Source organism: Cricetulus griseus, chromosome 2, assembly GCF_003668045.3.
Source record: "Cricetulus griseus strain 17A/GY chromosome 2, alternate assembly CriGri-PICRH-1.0, whole genome shotgun sequence".
In the NCBI taxonomy this organism is placed as follows: domain Eukaryota; kingdom Metazoa; phylum Chordata; class Mammalia; order Rodentia; family Cricetidae; genus Cricetulus; species Cricetulus griseus.
In genome coordinates this window covers 12,306,526-12,328,393 of record NC_048595.1, presented here as the reverse complement: position 1 = coordinate 12,328,393, position 21,868 = coordinate 12,306,526, and the positions used below count along the sequence as shown (strand labels likewise).

Here is a 21,868-nt window from a genome sequence, read left to right as displayed (position 1 = left end):
ATGAAAAAAAAAAAAAAAAACCTAGAGAGAAGGAACTTCTCAAAGGGTTGACCAGTTCTCCCAGGCAGGAGATAAGTTCCTTTCCCTTGGGCTTCTGAGTAGTTCCCATGATGCATGCATGAGGGAGGGGCCCTGGGCCCTGGTGGGAAGAGTTAAGCAATGGTGAAACAGCTCCCACAGGCCCTCCTCCTACCTTCCTTTATCTACCCACAGACCTCAAGGACATGTCTCAGATGATCCTGCGGACCAAAGGCCCTGACCGCCTGCCCGCAGGGTATGAAATAGTCCTCTACATTTCCATGTCGGACTCGGACAAAGTGGGCGTGTTCTACGTGGAGAGTGAGTGATCATCATGCCCCTGCCACCCTCCCACCCAAAGCCCTTGTGGCCACTGCCCTTCTGTCTGCACAGGTGCCCGGGGCTGTGGACCCCACAGAGTGACTCAGGTACACTTGGGCAACAGGTACACATCTCTGCTTCCCCAAGGAGATTCAATGACCTGTGACCACATACTTCTTCTGTCCAGTGGCCAGGGGAAGAAGGGCCTTGGAAGTCAGGGTCCTGTTGCTTTCATGATACCTGAGGCCAGATAGGCACTTCCTCCAGGTATTATCTGGCATTTCTGACTTACAAAGGTCCCTGGAGATGATGCCATGGCTGCCCTTCTTCCTCTTGTTGGTGACAGGGTGACCTGGATGCCACTATGTAAGAACCATACTCCACCTTGAATCTATTCATCTAATCTTCTCGCGCCATAGAGCCACCAGGGCGCCAATGCAGTGAACATAAATGCCCCCTCACCCTCTCTGCCCTGGAGGAGCAACCCCTGTGCGAGGAAGACATGTCAGAAGAAATGGAACAGATCAGGTCCCAGGGAGTGTGAGCACAGAGGCTGAGCTGGCTAGGTGGTCCAGAGAGGCCTCTCTGGGGAGTGACATTTGAGATGAGCGACACTCAAAGGAAAGTGAGGTGGAGCCGGGAGGGGGAGGAGCAAGCTAAGGAGAGGGCACAGGGTACAGCAACCTCCAAAGAGGGGACTGGTTCAGTGCTTCAGAAAAACAGAAAGACCAGGCTGGGGTAGGGGTGGGGTGCGCTTAGGTCAGTAACAAAGCAGGGAGGGCCAGAGTGAAGACAGTAGAGTCACCTAAGGAGTTTTGTTTTTGTTTGTTTGCTGAGACAGGGTCCCATGGTCTCTAACTCCATCTGTAGGGAAGGGAGGGTGACCCTCCTGCAGCCACCTCCCAAGTGCTGGGATCACAGCAGTCACCCAGCACCCCATGTCCCATAATGTGGTACTAAGGGGTTAACCAGAGCCTGGTGCGTGCTGGGCAAGCACTCTACACCTGAGCCACATCCCCAGCCCCCGGAGGGTTTGGGGAAGAGCTTTAAGATACTGCATCTTATGGTTTGTCAGGTGTTATAGGACCTGCTCTCTAGGGCCCAGAACCTTGGGCCTCGCCGTGGGACCCCTTCTGGACAAACCCACCAGAAACAGGCAGAACAAGCAGTCACTATGCAGGACCCTCACCTCACGGAGGGTCTTAGCTGGGATGCTAGTGGACAAAGCCCTCTGATAGATGGTTGAAGTCAGGCTGGCTCTGCTGCCAGGGGGTTGAGGGGGGTTGCTGAGAAGTTGATGTTTGCATGGTCCAGATAAGAGTCGCCAGGCGGCAGAAAGGGACCAGGGGGACCCAGTCGGTTCTTTGACTCAGCCTGGGCATTGACCTGTGGCTAACATCGACATCCAGGCATTCTCTTAAGGTGTCTTCACTTTGCTAACTGGAGTATACTCAGGCCTGGCTACTTTCTCACCTCCACCTCACTGGCCACCTGAGATGGGCCCTGAGCAGGCAAGAAAGAGCTCCCGCTGCAAGTGAGCAGAGACTGTCCCCCTAATGTCTTAGCTAGGCCACCATCCTACAGGGAAGGTGGCTGCTCAGTCAGGTTCCCTAGTCAGTTTCCCTCTAGATATGGACTCCCGGTGTCTTAGCTGCATTTCCTGCTTCTATGAGAAAATACTCTGGCAAAAACAATTTAGGAGAAAAAGGGTTTACTCCATCGTGCAGTTCCAGGTTCCCGCCCATCATAGCAGGGAAACCACAGTGGCTGTTTAGCTCTCTCTTCTTTTCATTCAGTCCAGGGTCCAGCCCATGAAATGGTATTACCCACATTAACTCACCTCAGTTAACCAATTAAGAAAAACTTTCATAGGCTTACTCACAGCCAGCCTGATCTAGACAGTTCCTCACAGACACTTCCCTTTTCAAGGGAGTCTACACTGTATCAAATGGACAATTGCCCAGGGGACTACTCTGAGTCACCAGGGCCCAGCCAAAGGGATAATTAATCTTACTCTTTGGTCCAATATTCTTTTCTTCTGTGTGAGCCTATGGAGGGTTTTACCTGAGTCTGGGGACCTGTGTGTAATATTTCATGTTTCTTCAGTGTCATGACCTGTGTCCTAGGAGATACTGTCTAGTTCCCCACAAGGTCAGGAGCCAGGCTCTAGGATCCCTGAGGGCTTCCTCTGTCGTGTGGCACGGACTGCATTGGAATCCCCACTGTTAACTGGTCCATGGAAAGCTCTCTGTAAAATAGTAGCCATCGTTTTGGTTAGAATTATGTGAACTGCTAGTTATTGACAGGATTCTCTAGTGTTCCTTGGAGGACCTATAAACTTACTCCCCAGAACTCCACAAAATTGGAGACTTACCTTCTCAAGAACACAGTAAACAACTTGTCCCCCATTTGTCCAGCATCTCCATGGTTTTTAGCACTGGAGGTCTGTCATGCCAAAAAACCCTTCCATCACAGGCAAGCTGAAACACAGTCACACTATCCATCTCTTTGCAACTGGGAAGGTTGTGCCAAATCAGGCCATGCACTAGCCAGCCAGGGCAGATGACTGAAGCTCAGGGTGACTAGCAGGTCCAGCACAAAGCTGGGGGGAGGAGGACACTCAATGGAAGTACATTGTTGGTGCCTGCAAGGACAGCCAGCCATGCCGGGGGTGGCAGGATCTGCACCAAATCAAGGACTGTGAACGGTGATGGAGGCTCGTGGAAACAAGGGCTGTGTTGTTTCTGTATGAGATCCAATCTGCCTGGCGCTGGCACTAACTGCCAGAAAGCAGCCCCAAATAGAGATGCATTGTGAAGCATAGGGCATCGGCTACATGGGGAAGAGAAAGCCACCACCTGCCAGCCACTGTGCAGAACGCATTCTCCCACCAGACCCACCTCCCTCTGCCATATTCCCTCTTCCCCAGGCCCCCTGAGAGCCCAGGGAAACTCAATAACTAGGCTTCTGTAAGATCAGGGCAGCTTCTGTGTTGACATCACTCCCATGAGAACAGCTGGAGTGTAGCTTGTGTCATGTGGGTGTTGTGGGTAGGGAAGGGAGGCCACCATAGATACACATCCAACTGGATCTGAACAGAGCCTGGGCCCTAGGGTCCTGCTGGCCATTTGGGATGAGAAGGACGTCACCTTCCATTCTGGGCTGTGATAGGTGCTTGGGCCCTTCGGGGGCAGGGCATATGCATCTCAATGCTAAGCCCCACCTCCGGGAGGCTGAGATGCCACTTCTGTGCCTGCCGTCTGGAAGGCATTGGATGGCAAAGTGGTGAGTGATGCAGCACTAGCCAACCTGGATTCTCCTCCCAGTAGCGTTAGGTTCCGGCTGTGTTACCCGTGTCCCCAAGGTTACTGAAGTTATTGATACTGTGTCATCTGTAATGACCCTGTGACACAGGTACTGCTATTATTCCCCAGTTAGCAACTGAGTGACCTATTTGAGAGTTTAATCGAGATCATGGAAGGTTTGTAACTTGCAAAGTCCGGAGGATGCCTGACCTGAGGTCCCTCTGGCTTGGGAGGTCAAGGTCACGGGTTCATGGTGTCATACATAATCAGTGTACAGATGAGCATGCTGTCCTGAAACAGGTGCTGTCTCAAGCCTGTGTTTCGAGGTACATTGGACTTGACAGTTTTTAGCCCTGTGTACTGGGAATGGTCCTGCTCCATGTTCTAACCCTTGGGCAGCTGGTCATTAACCAATGTTTCGTCATTGAAAGTGCTAAGCTGAGCATGATCTGCCCTTCCAGCCTTGCAGGGCCTAAAGAAGCTGCTCCTGGAACTGTGTAGGGCCCTATCTCCAGGCCTTTGCCAATGCAAGTATCCCTATCCCTCCACGTCCTTACAGGCACCAAGCTGCCCCACAAGGGCATCTCAAAGCTACTTCCCTCTGCTCAGAAGTCTCCCCTGCCTCCCTACCCTTCCCCACCCCGAAGTAACAGACAAGATCTCTCCACCATGACACTGCCGTTAGACACTCCCCACATCCGCTGTCTTATCATCGGCTGAGCATTGCTATTGGACACAGAGGCTGCACCGTGGCCTTTGGCTCCCTGAAGGTCTTTGCTCATGCTGGCCCAACTAATTCAATTCATGAACGAGCCCTAAAATCCCCCGTGGGCCTCTCCCACAGGGACTGGTGGGAGCCATTGCTTCATTCAATGAACATTTATTAAACGTGACCACGTGCCAGACAGGCAGATGGCCTGGCAGGGCTGTCTCTCACACTGGCAGCATGAATTTGTAGGGGCTGCAATATGGAAGGTCCATATGGACCCTGGCTTGCTCTCTGAGAATCTACAAAGGATTCCCCAAATGGACTAAGGATGTCAGTCTTCCAGGCAGAGGGAACAGCTCTGTAAAGGGCTGGGAGTTTCATGGGGCAGGAGACTCTTCCTTCCCACCCGAGATCCACACAATGGAGCTTGTATAGAGGATAATGTCTCAAGCAACTGGCACACTCGTGTTTCATTCATGCAAAGAGAGTAGGAACTTGGCATTTGGAATTAGATGTGGATTGGAGGCCCTGCCTAGCCACTTCTGCTTTCTGAGAAGGTTTCCTCCTCTGTAAAATGGGAATAACACCTCCCCACGGCTATGCTAGCCTTGCCATTCCCATCTACCCTCGTTCCCCAGACAGCTCATTTTCCAGATGAGGAAGTCAGATGCCAGCAGGCACACGGCATGCCCAGTCTATGACAAAGACCAGTTTGCACCATCCTGTGCTATCTTCCACTTGTGCATTTCTCTGTGTCTAAAGGACAAGTCGCTCTGCCCCTTGCCCCACCAGAGCACTCCCTGACCACCTGATGGGAGAGGGTCCTAACGTGGGTCCCATCCCCCACAGACCCATTCTTCGGGGAGCGTTACATTCACATCCTGGGCCGGCGGAAGCTCTACCACGTGGTGAAGTACACAGGTGGCTCTGCGGAATTGCTGTTCTTCGTGGAAGGCCTCCGCTTCCCCGACGAGAGCTTCTCAGGCCTGGTTTCCATCCATGTCAGTCTGCTGGAGTATATGGCTGAGGTGAGAGCCACGGGTCTCCGCCGTGCAACGATGCCCCAGCTCTGACCTGGTAACTCCGATGGGGCAAAGTGTGTGTGAAGGACAGGAACGAGGCTTTTCTAACCATGTGACTTTACAGTTCCTAGTTCCCCTATCTGAAAAGTAAGGATGATGGTAGCATCTGTCCCCTGGGAATGAATTGGTACAGGCAAAAATACTTGGCTGAGCAGTCAAGAGCACTTGCTGTTCTTCCGGAAGAGTAGTGCTTATTCCCAGAACCCACCTGATGGGCAGCTCACAACTATGTGTAACTCCGGCTCTAGGGGAATCTGATGTCCTCTTCTGGCCATCACGGGCATTAGACGCATGTGCACACACACACAAACACAACCCCACACACACACACACACACATAAAAACAATACTTGGCACAGTTCCTAGCATACAGTAAATGCGTGGTTCTCAGTCTCACCCACCAAGAGGGAAGCAGGGGCCACAGGTACCCAATGTGGCTGCACTGGTGCCCCTCTTCTGTCCCCACGCAGGCCATCCCGCTGACGCCCATCTTCACAGACACTGTGACGTTCCGGATTGCACCGTGGATTATGACCCCCAACGTCCTGCCTCCCCTCTCAGTGTTCGTGTGCTGGTAAGGAGCAAGTGTGGTCCACAAGGCAGGGGGCAGAGTGGCCAAGAGCTGGGCTCCAGGGTCAGACTGGCCTAAATCCAATTCCTGTCTCCGTCACATAGCAGTTAGATGACCTGCAGCAGTTCACGTGGTGTCTCTGTGCCTCAGTTTCTCTGAAATGCACATACCACAGGCTTACTGTGAGGATCTAGAATGTGCCTCTGCATCTATCTATCTATGCCCATATCGTGGCTCAGGCCACGCTTCTCCTGTCTCTTCTCACTCTCGGCCTTCTACTGTGTGGGGCTAGGTTACTGGCTCAGCAGATTTTTACTGAGTTCTAAAATGTGCTTGTTTAGCACAGCAGGACAATCAGGAAGGGCAAGAAGTATCTACATGTGTATGAGTGGCAGCTACAGAAAGGACCCTCTGCCCACCCCTACCCTTCATGCCAGGATCCTCCATGTCCCAGGCATAGCCCTTTCTAAGATCTGGGGAATCAGAGAGCATGTGTGGGTAATAGGTCCCTTCCTTGTCTTTTTTATTCATGTGACCTTGACAAAAACTATATAAGTACAAAGGGTTATGTGGCCGATGGCCCCAGTGGCCTTTACAACGTGGCTGTGGACACAAACAGAGCTGCATTAGCACAACTCAGCCAGAGTGCCAGCAGCTGCGACCACCCAAGATGGGTGGCCCTTGCCCTCCCTCTCACTTCTTCTTGCCCTCTTCCTGATGCTCCTCAGCATGAAGGATAATTATCTGTTCCTGAAAGAGGTGAAGAACCTGGTGGAGAAAACCAACTGCGAACTGAAAGTCTGTTTCCAGTACATGAATCGCGGAGACCGCTGGATCCAGGTGAGAGGAGCCTGGGCCCAGGGGAAGGATGCAGCAAGGGCTCTGGCCCAAAGAGGCTTGCTGTGAACTCCCTGGTACCCAGCTGCCTGTGTGTGTGCAGATTCCTGTCTGCTCATGTGCTCAGAGACTTGGGAGAACAATGTGGCTTCTAGTGACAGCCTAGACTGAAATAATCTGTATCCATCCTTGGTGGCTGGGGATGACCTCATGGGGAGTACTAAGTGGCAGTTAAAAAGAAAAAGAGAAAGGTCCGTCTGTGACTAAAGACACAGAGTATGCTTGAGTTGCTTCCTTAGAGCTATTTATGTTTTTTAAATGAGCTCAGTGTCACTAAGAGATCATTGTGTGACTTTCCTGGTGGGCAGAGACAATCTGTGGAAAGATGCCCCGTCATATTTGCTTATTAGGCAGAGAGTCAGGGACCAGAGACAGGCTGTGAGTGAGACACACTTCCCAAGCTGGGCTCACTTGTGTTCATTTTGTGTTCACCCTTTCTATTACACTGATTTGTCGGGGTGGTGCACACACCATAGCCCACACATGGAGGAGGTCAGAGGACAGCGTGGAGAAGCTGCTTCTCTCCCTCCATCATGCGAGTCCTGGGAATCAAACTCAGGTCACCAGGCTTGGCAGTAAGTTCCTTTACCTGCTGAGCTATCTCACTGCTCTACTTTTGTTTTGATTTTGAGCCAGGTTCTCACTTTGTAGCCCAGGCTGCCCTTACACTCGCAAGCCCCTGGCCTCTGCCTTCTGAGTTCTGACTACAGGTGTGCACTGCCATGCAGAGTTTGCTTGTGCTTTTGTTTGTTTGTTCTGTAACAGGGTCTCCCATACCTCAGGCTGGCCTTGAATTCACTATGTAATAGAGAATGACCTTGAAATTCAGATCCTCTTGCATTCACCTCCCAAGTGCTAGGATTACACAGGCATGTGCCAGCATGCTCAGTGGGCTTGAACTGGGGCTTGAACCTAGGACTTCATATATGTTAGCCAAGCACTCTACTGCTGGGTTACATTCCCAGCCCCTTGTGCTTTGAGTTCCTTAAACCAGAGTCTCAATATATAGCCCAGGATGGCCTCATACTCTCCAGCCTCCTCTTCTGCCCCTTATCCATCTGGGATTACACCCCATCCATCCTGTTCCAGATACCCCTGGGTACCACTACATCTGAAAGCCCTCCTTCTCCTCCACAGGATGAAATCGAGTTTGGCTACATTGAGGCGCCCCACAAAGGCTTCCCAGTGGTGCTGGACTCCCCTCGAGATGGAAGCCTGAAGGACTTCCCCATTAAGCAGCTGCTGGTGAGATGCTGAGGACCACCTGGGGGTGATAGTGGAGACTCTTAGACCAGCATAGCCAGATGATGTGGGACACCCGAGAATAACTGGTCTTCCACGCAGGGCCTCTGTGTTCTCATCTGCAGGATGCATCAGTGGGCCCTGAGGTCCAATGTAGTCTCTAAACTGGGAGAGTTGCCTTGTAGGAAATAAGAACCATGGGAGGCAGAGCAAGGCCCAGGTCCAAAGGCCTTGACCCCTGCTGCTGCCCCAACCTTCCAACTTGTAGCTAAGTAAGTCTCAAAAACACAAGGCAGAAGTCGTTTACAAACCTCAGCGCTTGTCCAAAGAGGCAAGGCAGAAGTCTACAGATGTCAGCACTCATCGGGACTTTGTGGCTATGAATCTCAGTCCCATGGGGTTTATTCAAGCAGTTTGACTCCGCCCCATCCCAGGAAGCCATTATCATGCCCACTTTGTGGCCTCAAGCCATGTGGAGGACTGAAATCTGCCTCTCTGCATCCCCACTCTTCACACGGAGCCAGAGGCCGGAGTAGAGCATGTTACACAGACACCAGCAAATCTGACTTCCCCACAGTTGGATCCTGCTATAGATATCAGGCCATTCACAGGTGACCCCTTTCCAAGTCCCCTCTTGAGAGGTGGCAGAAGCAGCATGTGAACCCCACTCTGGGATGACAGAAGAACCTGACCTTGAACAGCACCCCGATATCAGAAAGGGGACCTCAGGCAGGCTTTCGAACTTTCATGAGCCTCAGTGTGCACTTCTGCAAAACGGAGACATCATCGCCCACCATTGTTAGTCAGTCAAGGCATGCAGAAGGCATCGCACTATGCCTCATCAGTGGCCGTCACCGTCTGGTTTCATTGCCCCAGCCTGGAGGCTGCCCTCAGTAGCCCTGCATGTGGCTTATTGTCCATTTTCCCTGACACTGGGGGAGAGGGCCATCAAACTGACCACCCCAGGGCCACCACAGGCAGCAGGAACAAGAACCAAGCTCCTAACCCTGTCCTTTCTCTTCCCCTGGGCTCCAACTGTCTTCAGTGCTCCAGGCTGGCCTAGTGCCAAGGCCTGTCTGCATTGTTCCCAGAGGCCGAGCCAGACCTGGCTTTGTGCTGCATGCCTGCTGGCCTGTGTGATGCTGTAAAGCCCCAGCTGCCACTTGTGGCTAGCCCACACATGGCTAACAAGGGCCCCCGGCGAGAAAGCGCTAAGCTGCTGCCACCCACCCCACCAAGTGTGCCTGTCCCTTGAGCCTCTCAGCTGAGTCAGTGTAAGCCGTATCTGCCTACTACACAGGGTCTTTTTGTTGGTTGGCTTGGGTTTTTTGGGTCAAGCAAGTTACTCACAGCTGTAGTACAAACTCCCAAAGAAGATCCCTACTTTTTTTTTAATCAAGAAAGAATATATATATATATATATATATATATATATATATGAATGATTCCATATATGGAATATTAAAATCCAGGGACAGGTGGGATCTTCCCTTCCTGTATACAAAACCCGGTTTGCTGAAGTGCTAAGGACCATGAGGCCGGCTGTAGGCTTGATGGATAGGTGCTGTTGTTAGGATGGGTGGAGTGGCTGTCAGTCAGCTGTCAGTAGGTAAGGCTGCAGTGACAAACAAACCCCAAACCCTAGTGACTGACAGTAGCCAGTCTCTCCTGCTGCTCACCGCCTGAACTGATGGCTGGTTGTGTCTCTATGCCCCCATTCTAGAGCCACAGCCTGACTGAGAACTGTCTTTCCCTTAGTGTGGGAAGAGGAGAAAATGGGCCCTGCCAACATCCCACCTTGCTCATATTTCATTGGCCAGAGCAAGTCATGTGACCCTAAGTCACATGGGAGAAGTCAAAAGTCAGGATGCACAATTTGCTCTCTGGGCAGGTCTAGCAAATTCCTGGGAACAATCAGCTCCCCACCATGCCTCTGACCTCCTAGTTGAAGAACCTTCTCTCAGAAATGGAAACCGAGGGCCAGAGAACTCTGAGATGCCTGGAAGGTCAACAGAACCTGTGAGGCTAGATCTTGATATCATCACATTGTGTGTCTGGGCCTGGGGGGCAAGGCCCACGCAGAGATGGGAAGCACACACACAGCACCCACACTGACTCCCTCACTGTGTCAGGACTCTCACAGACTCCCTGAGGGCAATAAGCTACCCTCAGGTAACAGCCATCCTTGAGGCAAGAATTCAGAGCGCTGAGCTGCAGGTGGCTCAGGTTTAGTTGGTTATTTTACTCTTTAGTCTTTGGGGGACCTGGCACCCACCTCCCACATCACACACAGAGGCTTATTCTTAATTATAAGTACCTGACCTTAGCTTGGTTTGTTTCTAGCCAGCTTTTGTTAGCTTAAATTATTCCATTTATCTTTTGCCTCTGGGCTTTTTCCTTTTCTTCTGTAATCTTACTTTCACTCTTACTCTGTGGCTGGTTGTGTGGCTGGGTGGCTGGCTCCTTCATTTATCACTCCTTGACCCCCCTCTCTTTCTCTCTTCTCTCCTTCTATTTATTCTCGCTGCCTTCCAGCCCCACCTAGCCTTTCTCCTGCCTTGCTACTGGCCCCACCTTCACAGACTTAAACAAATGCAACATAAAAGAATGCAACACGTCTTTGCATCATTAAGCAAATGTTCCACAGCATAAACAAATGCAACAGATTTTAAAATAGTATTCTACAACACATGAATTGTCACCATAGAATGGCTGCTCGTGAAGAGGGCTCCTGGCTGTAGGAGGCTAAAGGCAGATGTGTGCCCTCTCTCTGCCCAGGGCCCAGATTTCGGCTATGTGACCCGGGAGCCCCTCTTTGAGAAAGTCACCAGCCTCGACTCCTTTGGGAATCTGGAAGTCAGTCCCCCAGTGACAGTGAATGGCAAAACATACCCTCTTGGCCGGATCCTCATCGGGAGCAGTTTCCCTCTGTAAGATACCGGGGGAGAGGGGGAAAGGACCTGGGGGGCAGCAGGCACAGGAGCATGACTGTCTCTTTAGGGGTAGCCTAGGGTGTATATGCCTGAAGTGAATCTAAGGGGGAATATCCCCTGCCGCAGTGCACTGTAAATCAATAGACTGGAAAGAAAGCCAGGTTAGCCTTTATGCCTTAGTATGAATTAAGATCTAATATGCAACCCAGAACCCTCTTCCACAAATGGGAGGTGTGTGGTGAGATGTAGGCCAGGTGGGGAAGGGGTGTGGGAGCCTGGAGAAGGCACGCTGGCAGAGGGGAGTGGGAGAGTGGGGGCTGCCTGTAAAAGAAGGGGAAGAGAGAGACAAGGCATGGCCCTGCCTCACAGGCGTGAGTCTCTGGCTCCTTTGGCTGTCCATGATAATCATACTCTCTGCCCAGCCAATGAAAAGGCAGATCCTACCTAGATCCAAACAGTTGCTGGGAGAAAGCAAGCAGTCCGGGGTCCGATCCACATGGAATGTTCTACTATCAAGGGGACGTGGGTAATGACCATTAGCCTACCCTCCCCTAATTCAGTGGTCACCCATCCACTCAGCAGCTACTTCCGGTGCCTCAGTGGAGTGCCTGGGAGGAGAGGATGACAGTCACAGATGTGTCAATTCCATGCTGAGCATGGAAGCTGACTTCAGCGGCTCACTGGCCAATTCTGGGGCAAAGGCTGAACTCTAAGCCCTCCACATAGGTTTGACTGTGGCCAGCATGCCCTCTTCCTGCCTGGGGCTCCAATACCTTCTGCCTGCACCAGGCTCTCACCTGTGCCCTGTATAGTACCAAACAGATCTGGCCTGCATTCCAGATGCTGAACATCTCATCCTGGAGGTGCTGTGGTGCAGGGCACAAGTATAACCTACTAAAACCCTCTCCAACCCTGCCCTAGGTCTGGAGGCCGGAGGATGACCAAGGTGGTACGTGACTTCCTGCAGGCCCAGCAGGTGCAGGCGCCCGTGGAGCTCTACTCCGACTGGCTGACCGTAGGCCATGTAGATGAGTTTATGACTTTCGTTCCCATCCCAGGCACAAAGGTGAGCTGATCCCCAAGACTAGAGTGAGTTGCATAGCCAAGAATCCATGCACTGCTCGGCCTCACCAGCAGAGAGTGGGGTTCGGAAGAAGAAGGAAGTAGACTGAAGATGGGTTTGTAATGTGTGGCTACGGCAGGCCATTTTTAACCCACAAATCCAAAACATCAGTATTTCCACATGTAAGCAATGTGAAAATATAGGCAGACTTTTCTTTCCCTCCCACCAGCTACCAGATAACCTACACAGAGCCTTTTTTTTTAAGATTTATTTATTTCATATACACTATTCTACCTACAGGCCAGAAGAGGGCACCAGACTGGATTGTAGATGGTTGTGAGCCACCATGTGGTTGCTGGGAATTGAACTCAGGACCTCTGGAAGAGCAGTCAGTGCTCTTAACCTCTGAGCCATCTCTCCAGCCCCTACACAGAGTCTTAATATTAATTATAAATGCTGGGCCAATAGATCAGACTTGCTACTAGCTCATTCTTTTTTTTTTTTTTTTTTTTTTTTTTTTTTTGGTTTTTCAAGACAGGTTTTCTCTGTGTAGCCTGTCCTGGAACTCACTCTGGAGACCAGGCTGGCCTTGAACTCCCAGAGATCCACCTGCCTCTGCCTCCCGAGTGCTGGAATTAAAGGCGTGTGCCACCAACACCCAGCAGCTACTAGCTAATTCTTATATTTTCAGTTAACCCATATTGTATCTATGCTTTGCCATGTGGCTTAGAACCTTTTCTCTCTGAGTCTGCTCACCACTCCTCCCTCACTGCCTTCTTCCCCTCAGCATTCTCAGTTTGACTTTCCTACCTAATCTTATCCTGTCTAGCTATTGGCCAGCCAACTTCTTTATTAAACCAATCACAGCAAAGTATATTCACACAGTATAAAGGAATATTAAAGAAGAAAAGTTATATTATTGTGTGTTGTATGTACATGTTCCTGTGGGTGTGTCCATGTGTGTGAGTGTGGATGTAGAGGTCAGAGGTTGATGTTCAGTATCTTTCTTGAGTTTTTGAGTCTCTCACTAATCCTGGAGCTCCCCAATTGGCTAGGCTGGCTAGCTGGATCTACTTCGCTCTGCGTCCTCCTCCCCCTGTCTTAGTCATTGTTCTATTGCTGTAAAGAGACACCATGACCAAGGCAAGGCTCATGAATGAAAGCATTTAACTGGGGGGTTGCTTACAGTTTCAGAGGCTTAGCCCATGACCATCATGGTGGGAAGCTTGGTGGCACACATGGTACTGGAACAATAGCTGAACAGAACTGCGTTCTGGTGTGCAGGCTGCTTGGGGATGGGGTTGGCATGGACTTTTGAAACCTCAAAGCTCACCTGTAGTGACACACTTCCTTTACAAGGCCACACCTCCTGATCTTTCTAATCCTGTCATAGTTCCACTCCCCGCATTGAAAAATATGAGTTTATGCGGGCCATTTTAATTCACACCACCCCCCCCCACCTCATGCTGAGATTACACTTTAGTGCCTGGCTTTCCTTCCCCCAAAGTGAATACTGAGGACCCAAACTCAGGTCTTCATACTTGTGGGGCAAGCATGTTGCCAATCATGCCAGCCCTGTGTAATTTTATTCTTTTTCTTTGAACCAGGTCTTCCTATTCTACTCTTCTTTCTTTCTTTCTTTCTTTCTTTCTTTCTTTCTTTTTTTTTTTTTTTTGGCTTTTTTGAGACAGGGTTTCTCTGTGTAGCCTTTTTTTGGAGACTGTTCTAGAACTCACTCTGTAGACCAGATTGGCCTTGAACTCACAGAGGTCCACCTGCCTCTGCCTCCTGAGTGCTGGGATTAAAGGCGTGTGCCACCACTGCTCAGCCCTATTCTACTCTTACAGCCTAGTTTGGACCATTAACACTCAACATGGGAGGCATGAAGTGCATTGCAGCCAGAGCCCTAGTCCCTCTGGCATCCTGGCTCCCTCCCTGACAGTGCTGTCCACTGGGGCATGCATCTCTTGCAGGAATTTCGGCTGCTCATGGCCAGCACCTCAGCCTGCTACCAGCTCTTCCGAGAGAAGCAGAAGGAAGGCCACGGAGAGGCCATTATGTTCAAGGGTGAGTGTCTTAGTTAGGGGTTTTGTTGCTGTGAAGAGACACCATGACTACATTCTGGTGTAAAGAATGTAAAGACTACATTCTTCATGTAAAGAAAATATTTAATTGGGGTGGCTCGCTTACACTTTCAGAGGTTCATGAAGGGGAGCATGGCGACATGCAGGCAGACATGGTGCTGCCGAAGTAGCTGAGAGCTTACATCTTGCAGGCAACAGGAAGTGACTGAGTGAGACACTGGGCAGTATCTTGAGCATAGGAAACCTCAAAGCGGCACCCCCCCCCGACGGTGACACACTTCCTCCAACAACACCCTACCCACTCCAACAAAGCCACATCTCCTAATGGAGCCACTCCCTATGAGATTATGCGGGCCAATTATGTTCACACTGCCACAGTGAGTGATCATAGGCCCTCAGCCAGAAGCCCCAGGAGGCCCTCAATAGGCCCTTGTCTCTGAGCACCTAACTCTACCACCAAAACTCACATATGGCTGGGACTGCAGAATTAATAGAGTGTTTGCGTAACATGCACAAAGTCCTGGGTTCAAATCCCAGCCGTGGTTGTACTCACCTACAATCCTAGTTCTCCAGAGGTGGAGGCAGAAGGGTCTTAACATCAAGGTCATCCCAAAATGGAGAAGGGTAAAGTATATCTTCAGAACTAATACTTGAAAGGTACCAAACCTAGAGAGGAACTCAAGGACCCCAAGCTGCCTTGTGATGTGCACCCAGGAGCTTGTGCTTTCACAACAGTGGGATGGAAGCCTGCACCTCCCTCCATGGTCATCTCGGGGAGAGAAACAGTGCTAATACAGGGGCACAGGAAGGGAAGTGGTTTCAGCTGACATCGTGCCTACAGGGCCTGGAGTGAGACTCCATCTCCCTCCAAAGTGGGGCAGGCCTGGGGATGAGTTTTGCCCTTGAATTAATCATAAGAAAGAGAATCGGCTAGGGAAACCAGCCAGCCAACAGGTTGAAAGAGGCCACGGCACTTTCTTACCGTGGTAAAATAGACACAGCCTCACCACTTAGAATCCAACATATTACAGCATTGAACAATAACCTCTACTATCTCTGTCCCATTTGGCATTTCTTTTCTTAAATTACCTTTTTGCCTCATCTTAGGCTAGTATCCTGACACTCAAAGTGTTTGGTCTTAGGGGCGCACAAAATAATGGGGGACAGACCACTAAAGCCTAGATACCAGAAACAAACTTTATTCCAATCACACGGAGCACAAAAAACTTCCAGTACACTGGGACCACAGGTCAGAGTTCAGGCTTCTGACACTGTGGCAATGGGGGCTGGTTTGGGGCCTCTTTTTATAGTAAAACCAAGCACCAGGTGTGGATGACAGAGCTTTTACAACCTTGAGGTCAGGCTTACAGTCACATTACATTTTAAGTGTTACAACTTTTGGTTATAGGATGTTAGGATGTTAATTTAGGATGTTTGCAGAAAGCCTGTGGCTGATACAGCAACTTTTCACTGTCCCTGAAAGAATGCAAAGCAGAGTGTAGAGTCACATAGGAGAACAGTTAAAATTAAGGGAATGCAATGCAGAGGGTCTCTTAGAGGCAATAGTTAGAACCCAACCTTTGTCTGCAGTACCTAACTAGCTGGGAGGCCAGGCGGTGGTGGCGCACACCTTTAATCCTAGCACTTGGGCAGGTGGATCTCTGTGAGTTCAGGACCAACCTGGTCCACAAGAGCTAGTTCCAGCACAGCCTCCAAAGCCACAGAGAAACCCTGTCTCGAAAAAAAAAAATTTACCTGTGTGCACAGCGGCTGCCAGGATGCCTGCTCCTAAGGCAGAAAGCTGTTGCTCAAGGTTAACAGTGACTGTTAGCTTTACTCTTTTTCCAAAACGTGTTTGGAAAACACAGTTTTATATTTCTTTTTCCTGGACCCTTCAAAAGTCCTCCTTGTCTAAGGAGTGTGACTGAGTGTTGCTGGTGTCGGGAACAGACCCACTTAAGATCACTGTCCCTTTTGTGCCTGCGACCTGATGGCAAGTCTGCCCTGGGTTGCCAGGCATGGGGCTTGGCTTTCTAGGATCTTCCTTTCCATCTAAAACTTGCCTCAAATGCTGCCCCCCACTCCCCATGCTTAGAGATTCCAATACAGGTGAGTGTGGTGTGGCGGCAGCTCAGGGGCAGGCTTCCATAGCTCTGATCTCTTTGGTGCTGTGGTGCCACAAGGCTGGAACATGCAAAGAGCAGGCAGGCTCTTCCTAGATCAAACAAAAGTCAAATGTAAGAGGTCTTAGCCTTTGGGAGGCTGAGGCGAGATTGTGGGTTCTGGGCCAAACTACACTTAATCAAATATATGAGGTTCACACCAGGCAGTGGTGTATACCTTTAATCCCAGCACTCTGGAAACAGAGGCAGGTGGATCTCTCTGAATTTGAGACCAGCCAGGGCTACACAGAGAAACCCTATCCTTTTTGTTTTGTTTTGTTTTGTTTTGTTGACGCAGGATTTCTCTGTGGCTTTGGAGGCTGTCCTGGAACTTGCTCCGTATACCAGGCTGGCCTTGAACTCACAGAGATCCGCCTACCTCTGCCTCCCCAGTGCTGGGATTAAAGGCGTACACCACCAACGCCGGGCTGAGAAACCAGCAGTGGTGGTGCACATTCCTGCAATCAGGTTATGTATGTGGCTACTAGAATAGTTTCCTCACCTTTAAAAGTAGCAGTTACCTCCCACAGGGTCACAGTGACAGGGGAGGGCCTACGAATCCACATTAAATTTTCAAAACAATGCTGTCTTGGCTGGGAGATGTGGTTCTATGGCAGAATGCTTATCTAGCATATATGAGGTCCTGGATTCCATTCCTAGCAGTGGAACCAAAGAACAGATGTCAGGCGCTTGGGTGTCACTAAAGTTTCTGGGCTGTAGAGCTGGAGTCAAAGGCAGGCTCTCTCCAGTTATTTAATCAGCTACTAACATTCTAATGGGGACCCAGGTATCTGCTCCTCTGCCAGAGAGAACAGCATGTCCACACCTGCTTCCTGGCTCAGGGGACATGGTGGATATGGAGAGAGGAATGTGTCCTCCTTCTCTGGATAGAAGGAGACCACCCCACCCTTCCACCCCACCCCATCCCTGCCGACAGGTAAGCTAAAATATCCTGTCATTCTCTGACCCCCACAGGCCTTGGGGGCATGAGCAGCAAACGCATTACCATCAACAAGATCCTGTCCAATGAGAGCCTCACGCAGGAAAACCAGTACTTCCAGGTGTGTGTGGGCTGGTGATGCTGGTTCGATGAAGAAAGGTCAGGGGGCTTGGGGCTTCTGATCCAGAGGGGCCTCCACAAGCACCAGATGGATCTGCTTGCTGTGCAGGTTCTCTGCCATGCTGACAGAGACAGAGGGTTCAAGGCACTGAGAGCCCAGCAGGAGACTTGGGATAACTTGGGAAAGTAGCATGGACTGTGTGGACATCACGCAGTTTGTCAGGTACATCAGACAAGCTTGGCTGCTAGCAATCTTCTAATGTAAAGTTTAAGTTGTGGGGCTAGCCTAAGATGGTTTATGGAGGTAGCTAGACTAGCAGGCATTAGCAGGAGTCTAGTGTTTTCTGTTCATTTGGAGCTGGGTCTCAGGCCATTAAGGCAGGCACAGGTGCAGAGCACCGTTGTTCTATTGGACACTCCCTTAAAACTCACCAAAGCTTCATTCAGGCTTGCCGTCCAGGACAGTGCCAGCCTGAGCCCACACTTCACTTTGGAGCTTCAGCAGTTCACATCCCTGAAGGCTTTAATCCTGGTGTGACAGACACTCTGAGTGCCTGAGCCTTAAGAGTTGACCCAGAAATAGAACCCAGAGCCAGAGACCTAGCTCTGTTGGTAGAGCACTTGCCTTGTACGACGGAAAGCCTTGGATTCTATCCCCAGCACCGTATAAGCTGGGTTACGATGACCTGTAAACCAGAGGCAGGTGGATCTCTGTGAGTTCAAGGCCAGCCTGGTCTGCAGAGCAAGTTCCAAGACAGCCAGGACGACACAGAGAAACCATGTCTCAAAAACAAAAAAAAAACAACAAAAAAAAAGAGTGCAAGGTGTTAGATTTCTGAGGCAGTTTAAAGGGGCAGGAAATAGACTGGAGACTGGCAGACAGTGAGGGGAAGGGATGTCTGCTGAAGGGGATGCCTGGGGATTATATAGGAGGTTTGAGGAGCAGGGAGTTAAACACAGACAAGGGGGGTTTTACCTTTAGAATCTGTCTTGCCTTTGCCATCAGGATGTGGGTCATAGTGGGCATCTGAGTTGGGCAATGGGTGTGCGATGAAGGGCTGGGGTTTCCACGCAGGGCCTTGGTCAGGGTTGGGCAGAGTTTGTTTAAACTTTATTCCGACAGAAAACCCTGCAGTTGTGTGGATCTCAGGCACAGGCTGATCAGGGCTCTGGCTCTTCTAGCTCTGTGTTCGTTGGTTATATGCAGGTGCCCTCATAGCTATAGAAGTTCGAAGCCTCACATAAACACTGCACACCATCCATGAAGACTTACATGTCCTACAGCATTTGAACAAGAGTTTGGTCTCACTCTGACTCGGGTCAGCCTGAACTGACCACTGTGGACAGAGTGTTTCTAAGTACTAGTGTGCTTAATGCTGAGTCACTGATCACTCCTGGTCTAACCACTGGGGTGAGAGAAAGGCCCACCAATCATCTCTCACCTGAAGGTGGGAGAATCAACCCAGTGGGGGTTTGTACCACTGCAGTGGGGGGTGGAGGAGCATGACAGGACAACAGAGTCCCAGGGGAGCTACACAGGACCCACTGAAGCCAACACCTCATTGGCTACGTGGGTGGTGACTTCTGACTATCCATCCCTCCATGATCCCTGTGAGAAACACACACACACACACACACACACACACACACACACACACACACACACACACACACACACACACTGTAATAAGAGCTCTGGAGGCACAGAGCATCAGAAGCCGGGCAGTTTATCTTACAGCTTTGCAAAGCCCATGGGGCAGGTTCAATGACAGACAGCAGAGAGAGAGCATTTAAACCCTAAGGCCAGCCCCTCCTCGCTCTTCTCATTAGCTGAGTAATCTGGGGCACAACCCTACAGGGTCACCTGAGTCTCTACCACTTAAGTTTGTCTGGCTTTCGGCAAGGACTGTGCAGGCTTCAGTCTCTGTTTTACACCCTGTCTATTTTACAGTTTGTCAGTTACATGACTGTCATGTCTGCTGGTTGTTAGGCAAGCTCAGCTGCTAGCTTATTTCTACTGTGAAGTTTAAGGGGCAGATAGGCTAATAGAGCTTTGGGGGTTGCTAGACTAGCAGTTATTAGCAGGAGTCTAGTGTTTTCTGTTCATTGGTATCTGGGTCTCAAGCCATTTTTGAACCCATTAAGGCGGGCATAATGGTGCACGCTTGTAATCCAAACACCTGAAGAGGCAGTCAGATCTCTGTGAATTCAAAGGCAGTCTGGTCTACAAAAAGACATTCAGGATAGCTCTGGCTACATAGAGACCCCCCCCCCTCTCTCTCTCTCTCTCTCTCTCTCTCTCTCCTCTCACACACACACACACACACACACACACACACACACACACACACACAAATTACTACTTGTCCCTTAGCCCTGGTAGAGAAATGCTAGAGAGATGACAGGGACACCAGCTAAGCAGGAGTCTCTCTGGAATGTAAGCTAAGTGACAGGTGTGTGACCGCTGACCGCCACACCACCTCTTTCCCTTTCCCCCAGCGCTGCCTGGATTGGAACCGTGACATCCTCAAGAAGGAGCTGGCACTGACTGAGAAGGACATCATTGACCTGCCCGCACTGTTCAAGATGGATGAAGACCGCCAGGCCAGGGCTTTCTTCCCTAACATGGTGAGGCCCTCCAGCCCCAGCCCCTCCTGCTACAGCCAGCAGGGTGCAGCCAGCTCCAGAATGGCAGCTCAGTTGCTGTGTGACCTCACCTCTGGCACTTGCCCTCTCTGACATCCTCCATTCCCAGCTTGTGGGGGTGGGGGGAGTATGTTTAACCTTGCTTTCTCACTAAGTGTCCCCAGACCCTTTCCTTTAACAAATAGACAAGTGTGTTGCAAAAGGTCACAGCGCAAACCAGGCTTAGCTCAATCCGAACCTCTGTTTCCCCACTTCTGAAGGAGGACCCTGCTAACACTTCCTTATTAGGACAGTAACAGGGATCTGACAGCTTGACACTGGAGGCAGACGGTGGCTGCTCCCAAAACACTCACTCCTCTCCCAGGTGAACATGATTGTGCTGGACAAGGACCTGGGCATCCCCAAGCCTTTCGGGCCCCAGGTGGAGGAGGAGTGCTGCCTGGAGACACACGTTCGAAGCCTCCTTGAGCCCCTGGGTCTTGCCTGCACGTTCATCGACGACATCTCTGCCTACCACAAGTTCCTGGGAGAGGTGCACTGTGGTACCAACGTCCGCAGGAAGCCCTTCACCTTTAAGTGGTGGCACATGGTGCCCTGACTGGCAAGGGCCTTGGCCCTTCCTCCTCCCCTGTAATCTCCAGGCCCTTCCTGTGCTCCCCCCAAGTCCTTCCCTTTCAAGAAGTGGGTGGGATTGGGGGTACTTGTGCCTTGCTGTCCTTGGATAAGGGCCTCAATGTCCACTGCAGTCACCCTTGGTAAGCCTAACCATCCCCCCTGAAAATAGATGGACACACGGCTAGTGTGCAGAGCTCTGGCAGGGAAAACCAGACTTCCAGAAATCATGTAGTCAGACTGGCCCTCAAGAATTCTCAGCCTCTATTCTAGATCAGAATGAAGGCAGAAAGAAAGGAGGCTCTGAGATCGTTGGCTCTTCCAGCACCATGATGGAACTGATGTTCAAGACAGACAACAAGGACAGGGTCCAGGGTCCTGGTAAACCCTGAACAGCACCATTATTTCACATTTGCCTCCCTTGGGGCCTCCTGGGGGCTCCCTCCAACATTCATTCCTTGCATCCTTCACCCTCTCCTATCTTCCTGTACACACAGAGTCCCCACTCCCTGAGGGTCCAATCTTTCCACCTAGAATCTTCTGGAAATAGTTCTTCACTTGCTGTGGATACAGGCTGCCCAAATTTGGGGGGGGGGGGCTCTCTCCACTGAATTGCCTCCGTGGTCCAAAGTACAGTATGTAAAGATGCCCTCACCACTCAGCGCTACTCCTCTTCTCTTGCCCGGTCCTCAATTCTCTAGCCAGTCCATGGGCCCCTCTTCCCACCATTCTCTCTGTTCTGGACACTGTCCCCTCCAGACAGCTACATAGTTTCTTTACCACCAGCCAGATTTGGGCCTCCCTCAGAGCCTGAGAAATAACCTGCGCCTCCTCTTGGAGATTGGCCACAAGGTCCAAGGATGCTGGTCAGGCTCCAGTGTTGTCAGTCGGTTCTCAGCCAGCTACTGCTCTGGAGGTGGGATTCCCCAGCACACTTTCCAAAGTCCTTCCATCCGGATACAGACAAAATGCATCCCCTCTGCTTCAGTTAGAAACCCCCAGGAGCTGGAGAACTCCACAATTAGGAGAGCTTGCGGCTCTTGAAAAGGACCTAAGTTTGGTTCCCACCACCCACAACTGTAACTCCAAATCCAATGGAGCCAATACCTTTTCTGGCTCCTGAGGGCACTGTATCCATGTGCATATATCCATAGACATACTCA

The 21,868-nt window shown here is 50.8% G+C and overlaps 1 protein-coding gene across 1 annotated transcript in view; it reads left to right on the top strand.

Moving 5' to 3' along the window:
* Padi2 (peptidyl arginine deiminase 2) overlaps positions 1–21,350 on the top strand; it is a 42,313-nt gene extending 20,963 nt beyond the window's left edge. Inside the window, exons 6-16 of the mRNA XM_027399888.2 lie at positions 214–339; positions 5,203–5,381; positions 5,906–6,009; positions 6,735–6,846; positions 8,041–8,148; positions 10,924–11,075; positions 12,000–12,144; positions 14,115–14,208; positions 17,363–17,448; positions 19,947–20,075; positions 20,458–21,350. Of these exons, the coding sequence (XP_027255689.1) occupies positions 214–339; positions 5,203–5,381; positions 5,906–6,009; positions 6,735–6,846; positions 8,041–8,148; positions 10,924–11,075; positions 12,000–12,144; positions 14,115–14,208; positions 17,363–17,448; positions 19,947–20,075; positions 20,458–20,691 (1,469 nt within the window). The 3' untranslated portion in view covers positions 20,692–21,350. The remainder of the gene's footprint in view (positions 1–213; positions 340–5,202; positions 5,382–5,905; positions 6,010–6,734; positions 6,847–8,040; positions 8,149–10,923; positions 11,076–11,999; positions 12,145–14,114; positions 14,209–17,362; positions 17,449–19,946; positions 20,076–20,457) is intronic.
* Positions 21,351–21,868: the final 518 nt, after the last annotated feature.